Below are 11,666 nucleotides of genomic sequence, written 5' to 3'. Positions count from 1 at the left end.
TTACTAGCCACAGTACAATTGGCCCCGTTTGAAATTCGCGCACTTTGACGTCATGAGCGTTTGGACCAATTGAAAAGCGTGACATTTCTGTCGACAACTACTGCTTACAACGATGAGGCAATAAAGGCTTCCGCCTTAATACATATTATATAGAGAGTCTATAGACAATCTATAGAATATGTCCATGCACTTTTATTTGGCTTTCGTCCAAAGACAGTCTATAAACTACGAATAGACAAAAAGAAATATGAATAGGAAAGCAATATAGAGTGTATAAGAAGTATATAGACAGTCTATAGACCACTCTTAACATTGGTTTCGATGTTTGATGCGCCGTGCTGCTCGCATGCTTATCTTAGGCCCTAGCGACAGGTCACCATGTCACCTTCGGTCACCATGGAAACCATGTCACCCTCGAGTGAAGACACATAAAGTAGCCTATCATGGTCGAGCCATTTTCTTCTCGGGCGTGGAAGCCGGGTAGTGGTATCTATCTAGAAGCCGCATCTTATCTCGTGACTTACCCGGCTACAATGCACTACTAGAACTCCTAAAATACTGTCACTGCTCATTTTGAAGCAAAAAAACAACCAAAGTTCCCACTAAAGTTAAATCGCCGTTATAATATATTTTAACCATACCCAAACGGTTTGCGCAGCAACCACTACAGTTAGTAAACAAAGTATTTTTTCACTGCAGAAACGTGCATTACGGTCTTTTTGCAATCTTGATTTTTGGGCCCACACAGCTCATTTTTTTAAAAAAATACGACATGGTCAGAATTTCTGAATTATACAATGTTAAACTGAGGTAAAGAGTCGCCCTTTGCACTGGATGACAATTACGACACACAGCGCAAATGGTTCGACGATTGCCGTAAATTAGAGGCGTCGGAAAACGAGTCCTCCATATTTTCTCCGGCCTTAGACCGAATCCTGTTCACATCACTGGTGGAGTATTCGCTGCACGATTTCATTTATATTGAAAACTGAGCCTTCCAGGGCGTTGGTTCGAGTTCCTGTTTCGGAACTTCCTTTGGGCGTCAACTTCTTCGCTGGTTGACGACGATGTTCGCTTGTGTTACCCGAGGATGGATGCTAAAAACATTGTGTGCTTATTAAACCTACAGGTGTCGAATGAATCGTTGTGAACGAAACATCCCAACCGGCAGACACCGCAGAACCGATTATTTGAGCCCTGCGCGCCGCTCCGTGCGATAACCGAGAGGTGGCAGATAACACGCGATTGTCTCTTTGGCAACCACGGAAGAGAAGGACAGATAAGAGCGCACCTAGACGGGGTGTAAGGTGCAGTTCCTTCAGGCCTAACAGCAGAAGGCACTTCGATATGCCTCCTGGAAGTCAGCAGTACACGCTTGTCGGATTCTCCGACGAACTGGACTGGAGGCCCCTGAGGTTCGTTAAGCCTCTTCCCCCCAACAGGGTATGCAGTGCCTGCGGACTTGTCCGGCCGAAGACTGCTTTGCTTCCGTGTGCCCACACACTATGCGTACATTGCTCCGAGCAGTGCTCGCAGGAAGGCTTGCACATCTGTCCGCTCGACGGATACGAGTGCCAAGACGAACTTGTCGACTGGAGGGAGTCGGCTTCCGAGGAACTGCTTCGAAGAGAGGTAAGCGGAAACGAAAAGACGCTGTTGATCTTCAGTTGTACCGAGGACGTTCTTCGGGTCTAACGACCTCGGTTACGGGGTAATCGGGACCTAAAGCCTTATTTACATAGCCGTTCAAAGAGAGTATTGATAACGAGAGAATGAGACATCCGGCTAACAACTGCGGCTGTGTGGGCGCTTCCCTTACTGTGCTGGGTGGATTTGATCAACAACTATCTCTAGCACTATCAGCAATTAGATTGTCGTCTGCGAAGCCGGCAGTTACGGCACCGCTATGCTTCTGAAGCTCTTTGTAAATGAAACTCCGCTATCCGGATCGTTTTGTAACATTCTCAGTCTTGCTTCCCTTTTAGTGTTCTGTTTCCCCGACGTGTTTTGGTTTTCGAAATACCTTTGCTACTGCTTCTTTGACGTTTTCCTAAAACTTCACCTGTAGTCAACAGGAAAAGTAAATGAAAAATGAAAAGTTGAATTCTATGTGGTTATTTGGCGTTTTCTGCCGAAAGCACGTCGCTGCAGTGTAATAAATACCAGGCACAGAAAAGAAGCCCTATGGGAGAAATGTACCCGCTTTCGTACGATTAATTATTAAGTTGCATTTATATATTTCTTGAGTTTGGTTTATAATTTTTATAAATACGATACATGCCTTCTCTCTTTCTGCGTTAAAAGGGAAATCTACGTGTTTGAACTTTTCTCCGCAATTTTCAGCGGAAAGCGATAAGATTCATTTCCAACAAGCATGCCGTCGTTGCTATTTTTTGCCCACCGCGGCGGCCCTGTTTCGAAATGCGCATGGTTTAGTAATGAAACTGGCACTAGCAAAACCACCAGAACTGCAATCAAGGTCTCCATAATCAGCGACCTGTTTGGCGGTCAATGCACAGCTGCAGGTACTCCAGGATCAAGGGAACATATGAGCGGCGGGCTAATTGCATCGTGGCGCGCTCTAGCGTCGGATTAGTTTACTGGTTTACTGGGGTTTAACGTCCCAAAGCGACTCAGGCTATGAGGGACGCCGCTGTGAAGGCTGCGAAAATTTCGACCACCCGGAGTTCTTTGAAGTGCACTGACATCGCACAGTACATGGGCCTATAGAATTTCGCCTCCACCGAAATTCGACCGCTGAGGCCAGGATGAAACTTGCGTCTTTCGGGTCAGCAGCCGAATGCCCTAACCGCTCCCTTATAAAAATGGTCTACAGACAGTCAGTATACTTCTTATAGACTCTATTGCCTTCCTATAGATATTTATTTTTGTCTATTCATAGTCTATATACTGTCTTTAGAAAAAACTCTTAAAAGTTGGTTTGGTTTATGGGGTTTTAACGTCCCAAAGCGACTAAGGCTATGAGAGACGCCGTAGTGGAAGGCTCTGGAAATTTCGACCACCTGGGGTTCTTTAACGTGCACTGACATCGCACAGTACACGGGCCTCTAGAATTTCTCCTCCAAAGAAATTCAACCGCCGCGGCCGGGTTCGAACCCGCGTCTTTCGGGTCAGCAGCCGAGCACCATAACCACTTAGCCACCGCGGCGGCCCACTCTTAAAAGTGTATGACCATCAATCTATAGATTATCTATAGGCTGTCTATAGCATTTGTATTGCCTATGGATGGTTTTCGAGTATTTGTCTATAGAGAGTTTATAGACTTTATAGACAGAGCCTATGGATATATAGACTGTCTAAAGAAAATTTGTAAGGGCTCACCACCACGGCGGCCCTCTAGCGTCGGAGCAAGAAGCTAATTAATGCATTACCGTTAACGTTCACCTTATCGCTGACACGGATTTATTAGCACTGTTTCTTTAGTCCAATCTAAATCAACGAGGAAGAGAGATAGATTGCCCACCAAGGACACCTAACAACGAACGGAATCTGTCTACTGCCAGAACGTCGCGCTGAATCCCACTGCATCCGCAGAACAAAAACGATGCCAGGTTAGGGGCTTCACGACATCATGAAAAAAAAAAAAAAAACAGTCCGACGCCCTTTAACTCGACTGCTTCCTTTTAAGGGAATTTGTCGCTTCCTCTTGAGTTTCTATCCGACAATAACAGGGCGAGTCATGTGCGCGATGAGATCACCTCCAGGCGGAGCGGTAAAGACGCCCCTTATGCGTGCAGTTGTTCTCAAGGTTATCGCACTCTTGTCGCAGCAGATAACGCGAGTGAAAGCGCGAACCGTGTGCTTAGCAGACAAACTCTTTCGCCAAGATAAAGGCGAACAATCTATTCTTGCAGGAAGCGTCAAAAGGGCTCCTGGAGCGCACTGCTATAGAAAGCAGCACTGCTTCGCCGGGGCCAGTGATAAGGCGAACGTGAAAGATAACGCCCGGGCCTGTAGGATGTAGCGCTTGAGCCTTCACTGTATGCAGCCAACTGCTTGCGAGTCCGCTGCAACAGAAAGTGTAGCGAAGCAATTTTAAGGCGAAAGCCTTTAATGACTCATTCTGTCGTCCGTTAACAAAGCGTGTCACACGCGTTTAACCCGGGAACTAAAAAGATAGAAGAAAATCAATGGTTGCTTCAGATAGAGGAGGGAAAAATGAACCTAGAAACCAGGTTTGATGACTGTAGAATAATTAGTTAATTAATTATAGGCAAAAATGCCGAAATTGCGTCGAAATAGCGCGGACGTCGGTATAGCCACGGGAACAGTGTGACGTCACATCCACCGGAAGTTGTCACGGCATAGTTAAAATTGTCACAGAATGGTCGAAAAAACGTCGGATTTGTGTCAAATTAGATGAAAAAATGTGCAATTAAGCGTAATTAATACTTACGATCCCCGAAAGGTGTATAATTTGGGCATCGATATAGCCACGGGAACGATGTGACGTCACATCCAGTGTCCTGGGCTTTCGCCTCTTAACACGTTAGTTGCCAAAGTGTCCTCGCAATTTTTCACACCACTAGCACGCTCCGTTCACTAAAAAAACGGGTGGAATGAGCTACCCAATGCACCCCTCTTTAATTAACAAATACCTCTGTGCCTAACCAAAGGATCACTTAGATGAAAGTTCAGTAGTTCCAGAAGCGCTTCAGCTGCATTGTCGCACGAGTTATCGAAAGTCAAAGTGCCAGACTTCTCAGTAGCTTCACTGCTGTACTTTTGTCCAAGTTCTACTATGGTGAGGCAGAGAGATGTTTGTTATTTACAGAGGGAGGTTATTTGTATCGGGTCGCGCATTGCACTCGTTTTATGTGAAGTGTTTTTAGCTAGGCTCGACTTCGTTCACATGTCGGGGTGCCTCACTTGTATGACCACTTGCAGTTACATAATACAGTAGTTTTCTCGCATGCGGGTGTAAGGACAAGCGTAGGAAATTGTGTTAATTTTTGTGTTAACACACACACACACACACACACACACACACACACACACACACACACACACACACACACACACACACACACACACACACACACACACACACACACACACACACACACACGCACACGCACACGCACACGCACACGCGCACGCACACACACCTGCACACACACCTGCACACGCACGCACTCACACACGCGCGCGCGCGGCGGGTTCAAATAGAAGCTGGCGAGTGCATACCTTTCAGTGGACTTCAAGTGGTCCCAAATATGGCTGTTAAAAACACCACGTGTGTTCCAACATCGTCTCTCGTAGCCGTCTGCCCGTTTGTTCGATTTAAACTATTTCACATGACAGGGAAAACGAATACCTGTCTCGCGCCGCATATATTTTTCCCGGTATCAGACTCGCAAGGTGTTCCCTTCTTTTCCGGGTCATGATCCCTTATTAAGCGTGCTGCACGCAAATCTTAACTTCTTGCGGGGACAAAGCATCACTTGAACATCGTATTCCAGCACTCCTTTTCATCCTGTGCTAAAAAGAACGCCGCCTACTGCAGGTTACATTTTGTCTCTGATTTGGTAGCCCCTGAAGATGGACAAAATAAGCCAACGACATTTGCATTTCGAGACATTAATACGGTGACTATTTTGCGTTTTCCAGGTCAAATGCTGGAACGAAGAAAGCGGGTGCCAGTATGTTGCGACGGCTTCAGGAATCGTCCGGCATTTCCAGCGCGAATGCAGACACCATCCCGTCTGCTGTCCCAAGTGCTCTGCCACCGTCGCCTGCTCCAATGTGATCGCTCACCTCACATCGGGCCTGTGCAATCCGGCGCAGCTTCTCAGATCTCAAGTCGCAGGTCGATCCGGCCCCAACGACGTGGCTACATTGACTGCGTCCTTCAGGGGCGCGCTAGAAGAGCACGCGGGCGAAATCAGAGAATTTCTGGGCCGAGTTGTTGACGATATCAGCGCGCACGGCGACCGCCTCAACGAAATCTCCCACGCCATAAACTCTTTGAGAGAAGCTCAAGTGACCGTGGGTGAAAGTCAACATCAGGACAGCTTGACACAAATCCAGCGTGAAATCCACGCGTCTAAGGAAGAACTCAAGCAATTCTTGACTGAAACGATCGGTACGCCTAATCTTTCGGGAAGCATTGGCAGACTGGAGAAAACACTCAAGGATGAATTGATAAGCGTAAACAGTCAAACCAAAGGCTGCTTTTCACAGATTGTAACTGCCATAGATGCATTCAGGGCTGCGTCGAATGAAAACAGTCAGGCGGCAGTGGACCACATCAAAACCTTTCTGCGACACACAAAAGTAGGCTTTTCCCACTGCAGGTTTCTTGTAAAAGATGTGAAATCTCTTCAAGCGACCGCAATGGAGGTAGGCTCGGATCTCTACAAGAGCGAGATGGTGTACTTGCGGGGTTACTTTATGTCCCCTGGAATTTATCTGAAAAAGAACGGCAAATCTGTGCTACTGCATGCTTGGATGCGCTTGCACAAGAGTGATATGGACGACTTTGTTCACTGGCCATTCGAGCACATGGTCAGACTCAGCATCCTACATCCCGGAGGAGGGGCAGATCGGGTGGTTGAAGAGCTACCTGCTCCTTCTTACGAAAGATTTCAAAGGCCGACAACAGCAAGCAACTTACCCGTTCACTTCCAGGCATCGCTTAATCTGAACAGCCTTATAAGCGATGGTTACGTGGAAGACGACCAGCTTCATGTAAAATACGAGCTGGTTCCATGATCTGCCCCGACTGAAGACATGTTGTAAGAGCCTAAAATCATTTTTTTAGGTTAACGAATGTTGGTTTGGCTGGCGGTGCTTATTTCACGATCTGCATGCCTTTGATCAAAGTTAAGTAGCAGTGAAAAGGCTCGTCATACAATTTATTTATGACAAAGTTTTCTCGGTTTTCGGTCATGTATTCCCGGATTTGTTGCGGCAAATGTTTAAATACCTGGAATAAAAGAGTTTTTTTTAACTGAAATGTATTATTCATCACTGAGAACCGTCCAAGGTTCCCGGGCAACCATTAGCAGACAGCTAGAGCAAAGCAAGACGATGAGAAGCCTTAACTAAAAGTCTTCGATCCCTTCACAAAGCATTCTGAGCAAATTAAGCCGAATGTCTTCGAAAAGTAAATGGCAGCGAAGCAAATTGCCGAACTTTCCCTCCGTCGGAATGTTTACCTTTCGTGTTTGCCTTTTCGTTTGCAAGTGCTGTTTTTCATGAACATGTATGTATTCTATTTTCTTTATATTCTGTCCACTTAACTTCTTTTGTCGGTATTGTGATGTGTTCACAACTATAGGTACAGTTACTGTGGACACATTTTGATATATGATTTTTATTTAATAATTTAATTGCACTTCTGCTACTGTATAACTCATTGTTCTTCGCATTTCTTGATGTCAATTAATATGGACACTACCTGTTGATGTAACCCTACTATTGCCATGTAGACCCGCCGCGGTGGCTCAGTGGTTATGGTGCTCGGCTGCTGACCCGAAAGACGCGGGTTCGATCTCGGCCGCGGCGGTTGAATTTCTTTGGAGGAGAAATTCTAGAGGCCCGTGTACTGTGCGATGTCAGTGCACGTTAAAGAATCCCAGGTGGTTCTTTTTTTTCACACCAGGGGGTCGAAATTTCCGGAGCCCTCCACTACGGCGTCTCTCATAGCTTTAGTCGCTTTGGGACGTTAAACCCTATAAACCAAACCAAACCTATTGTCTTGTAGAAGGGGTCATGGGCCTGGCCAAGCTGTCGAGACAGCTTTTAGCTCTTGACCGTTTCCCAGATCCATTATTTCTGGAAAAGTGAAGAACTGAATTGAATTGAATTGGAATGGTAGCAAGCCGAGAAAAACTTTTCACACTATTGCCCCTGGTGTGATTCGAACCAGCGTAAGGACAGAAAAAGGGACTTCCTTTTCCGATGCCTAAGACAACTCGGCCACCACCACCTTTCTTTTTTTTAAAGCGAAAGCTGTACTGGCCTAGCCGGAGCCAAGGTCACTGGGAGGCCACATTTGACCTCCAAGCGGAGGAGCGGTGGGGGGGTGTGTCTGTCACGTGACTACCCACGTGGTTCGCCGCGGCTGCAGCCACGCGCCCACCACCGCCACTGCGCCGACCGTCGTCTTGTCAGCTGTGGTCACGTGACTAGCCACGTGACTCCGTTCGCTTGAAAAGGCGAAGGCGCCGCTCTCGCATGCGCGCCTGCCAGTTTCTCGCTACGGACGAAGCGAGTCGGTTGGAGCCGACGTCTTCTCGCAGGTGTCGGGCCGAATTTGATCATCCGGCTGACATTTAGCGAACAGAAGGGAGCGGAAACGTGCGAAGCTGGCGGCAGAGACCTACGAAGAGCGTGAGCATCGCGGCATAATAAAGCTTTCGCTTGTATATCCAGCACAGCTGAGTTAAGAATCAGCCAATTTTTTATTGCGAAAGCAATACTACTCGCACTTTCAAGCCTTCGCGTGACCCGGCCGCAGTTACGTTTGACCTTTAGCGGAGTGAATATTGGCGACCAACTATCAAAGAGCACATGTAATCGACCCAATATTGTAAATGTATTGGCAGAGAACGGTCCTACAATGCACCAGAGTGGAACCATCCACGTCCAATATTGGGCCAATTACCTGTGCTGCTTGAGTAGCTCCTTCAGATAGCCCGGCTGCAGTTACGCCGCGCCGCGCACCTGTGGCGCTACTGCCGCTGTGACGTCATACCAGCTGTAGATTATGGGCGACAAACTCGCTCCTTCAGAGAGCCCGGCTGCAGTTGCGGTGTGTGTTTGCCGCGCTGTGCACCTGTGGCGCTACTGCCGCTGTGACGTCATACCAGCTGTAGATCATGTTTTCTTTCTCTCAGTCGCAACAACATAAAAACAAAACATAAAAAAATTACCGAAGACGCTTTGAGTCGTCGCGCAGCGGCGGCCGGTAGCCACGCGTGACCTAGTAGACGCGGAGCACTGCGTTCCTTCAGTTGGAGGCGCTGTGTTTTTACTTTCGCAACCTACCAGGCTTAACCAAAGCTAAGCCCCCGCCAATTTTTTAGCAAGTTATATATTAGCATGAAATAAATATGTTCAACAAATGCGCTAGTACTAACTGGTAGAATATCGTGCTGCGCGTTCACTCTTAGTTTTTCTCATTTTAGCTTCATTTGTCCAGGGCTTCATGATTCCCCCGGCGCCATTGTCTTTGCCACCGAGGCCTTTCCCCCGAGCAGGTTTAATCAAAAGATTAAATGTCTTAACTCCGTCGCCAATGGCAGCTTCATGAAGCTGCACCACGAATGTTCCCTGACAATGGATTTTAATAAACCGCATCCTACATTTTTTCAAAAAAAAAAGAACATCAATAGCGGGGAAGGCATTGAATTCTTTTTCAGTCGCCCCCAGCGTAACTTGAAAACGAAAAGAAATCCAGTTACTCATTAAAAACCTCCCGATCAAGATGAAGATCGAAGGCAATATCAAAAAGTGGTCGCCCAGGCCAAGCATGTCCATGTACGGGAAAACGGACAAACAAAAAAAAATAACGGGGGAAAAGTGCCCAGCCGTGGTTGCGATTGCACACGGAGCCCCTTCACCTAATAAAAATGGTCTATAGACAGTCTATAGACTTCTTGTAGACTCTATTGCCTTCCTATAGATATTTATTTTTGTCCATTGATAGTCTATAGACTGTCTATAGACAGAAGTCTACTGAAAGTGTATTGCCCTATATCTATAGATTGTCTGTAGACTGTCTGTAGCATTTGTATTGCCTATAGACTGTTCTCTAGGATTTGTCTATAAATAATCCACAGACTTTATATAGCCGCCGCGGTGGCTCAGTGGCTGTGGTGCTCGGCTGCTGGCCCGAAAGACGCGGGTTCGATCCCGGCCGCGGCGGTTGAATTTCTTTGGAGGAGAAATTCGAGGCCCGTGTACTGTGCGATGTCAGTGCACGTTAAAGAACCCCAGGTGGTCGAAATTTCCGGAGCCCTCCACTACGGCGTCTCTCATAGCCTCAGTCGCTTTGGGACGTTAAACCCCATAAACCAAACCAAACCAGACTTTATAGACAGAAGTCTATGGGCAGTTTATAGACTGTATAAAAAATTTTGTAAGGACCGAGGCGTTGTTGGGTCGCTTCGGGCTCACTGTCGTCACTTCCGGTTTGGCGACACCACAGGGTATGTGCCGTCAAATGACATGACACGTTTGTCATGACCACGAATCACGTTTCGTGCTTAGTTACGCACCTTATCACATACACCGACCATGTGTGACAAGAGACAACACTGACGCCGCGAAAGCAGCTTAACGGTTTTATAATGCTTCGCATAGCTCTTGGAATCGGGCAAGGTTTGACATACACCGCCAGACGGCTCCATGAACTCTTTATGTTGCCGCATAAAAAGAAACGGTATGTTATGGTATGAGGGGTTTAACATTGGTTGGTTTAAGCGATTTAACGTCTCAAATCGACTCAGGCTATGATGGACGCCGTAGTGGAGGGCTCCAGATAATTTCAACCGCCCGGGGTTCTTCAACGGGCACTGACATAGCACAGCGCACGAGCCTCTAACATTTCGCTTGCATCGAAATGCGACCGCCGCGGCCGGGATCGAACCCGCGTCTTTCGGGTCAGCAGCCGAGCACCATAACCACTGAGCCACCGTGGCGGCGTCTTTAACATTCGAAAGCTGAACATTTGCTCTGAGAGAGCTGTAGTGGAGGGCTCTTGATTAAATTAGACCAACTGGGGCTTTGCAGGGGCACTGCAATCGTATAGTACACGGCCGTCTACATTTCACCTCCATCGAAATGGCCGAAAGCGTCATTAAGCTCAAGCAGCCGAACGACATCACGGCAGGTGTCAAAAATTGGGAATGGCTTAGCTTGGCTATGCCAGGATATACATAGCGCAAGACACAGCTGGCGAAGCCAGCGGAGGCCAGCACAACGACGAGGCACGTGGTGTGACGTCATAGCAAACAGCGGCGGCTCCGCGGTGTGACGTCACGCCAGATGGTGCGGCGAGCGCGCGGCGTCTGCCAGCTGCGGCGGTTGCTAGGCAACAGCTCAAGGTCGGTCTCTGTGCCTCCTCGGAGCACCGCCACAGCGAAATCGCAAGTTCGTGGCCAATGTAGCTTTCGCTGCAAAAATTTGAGGAAGAACTTTAACTCCGCGTTAAGTCTATGACGCGATAGCGTAATGGGTTAATGCCCATATATCCAGAATTTCATTCTCTTCTTTACATTCATACATCCGTGGGTAGCCACTATCCTGCGATGGCAGGTGCTCCCAGCGGCGGTCCTTGTGCGGCGCAGGTTGCTCTTCCCGAGCGAAAAATCACTAACTGCCACCTGCCATCGTGTGCAGGTTGTGATGACGCCGCAGTGTCACGTGACCTAGGTGGCCCACCTGCCAGAGCTTTTGCTCGTACAACGCTGAAGGCGGATTTTCTGGATAACGGGGCCTTGAACCTATGCAGTTATAGCGAAGTTTTAACCACGCAGTTTCAGCAGTTCAAGTCAAGTGAAAGTTAATCCAGTAATATGCGTTGTGGGGCTAGTTGGTTCATACTCAGATTTCTTTTATGCGCACAGAAAGACGACACAATAAGACAAGGTAGACAGAACGTCTACCTTGTCTTATTGTGTCGTCTTTCTGTGCGC

At 47.6% G+C, this 11,666-nt stretch overlaps 1 protein-coding gene across 1 annotated transcript; it reads left to right on the top strand.

Moving 5' to 3' along the window:
* The first annotated feature begins 1,290 nt into the window (after nucleotides 1-1,290).
* Nucleotides 1,291-6,973, top strand: LOC149329597 (uncharacterized). Its single transcript, XM_089560320.1, has 2 exons — nucleotides 1,291-1,632; nucleotides 5,632-6,973. Exons 1-2 carry the CDS (start codon nucleotides 1,348-1,350, stop codon nucleotides 6,733-6,735), a joined length of 1,389 nt encoding a protein of 462 aa, XP_089416446.1. The 5' UTR covers nucleotides 1,291-1,347; the 3' UTR covers nucleotides 6,736-6,973.
* Nucleotides 6,974-11,666: the final 4,693 nt, after the last annotated feature.

Source organism: Amblyomma mixtum, chromosome 9 (assembly GCF_055824585.1).
Source record: "Amblyomma mixtum isolate Tamu chromosome 9, ASM5582458v1, whole genome shotgun sequence".
NCBI classification, from domain to species: domain Eukaryota; kingdom Metazoa; phylum Arthropoda; class Arachnida; order Ixodida; family Ixodidae; genus Amblyomma; species Amblyomma mixtum.
Note: the sequence above shows the minus strand (reverse complement) of the source record. Positions and strands in the feature narration are given on the sequence as shown.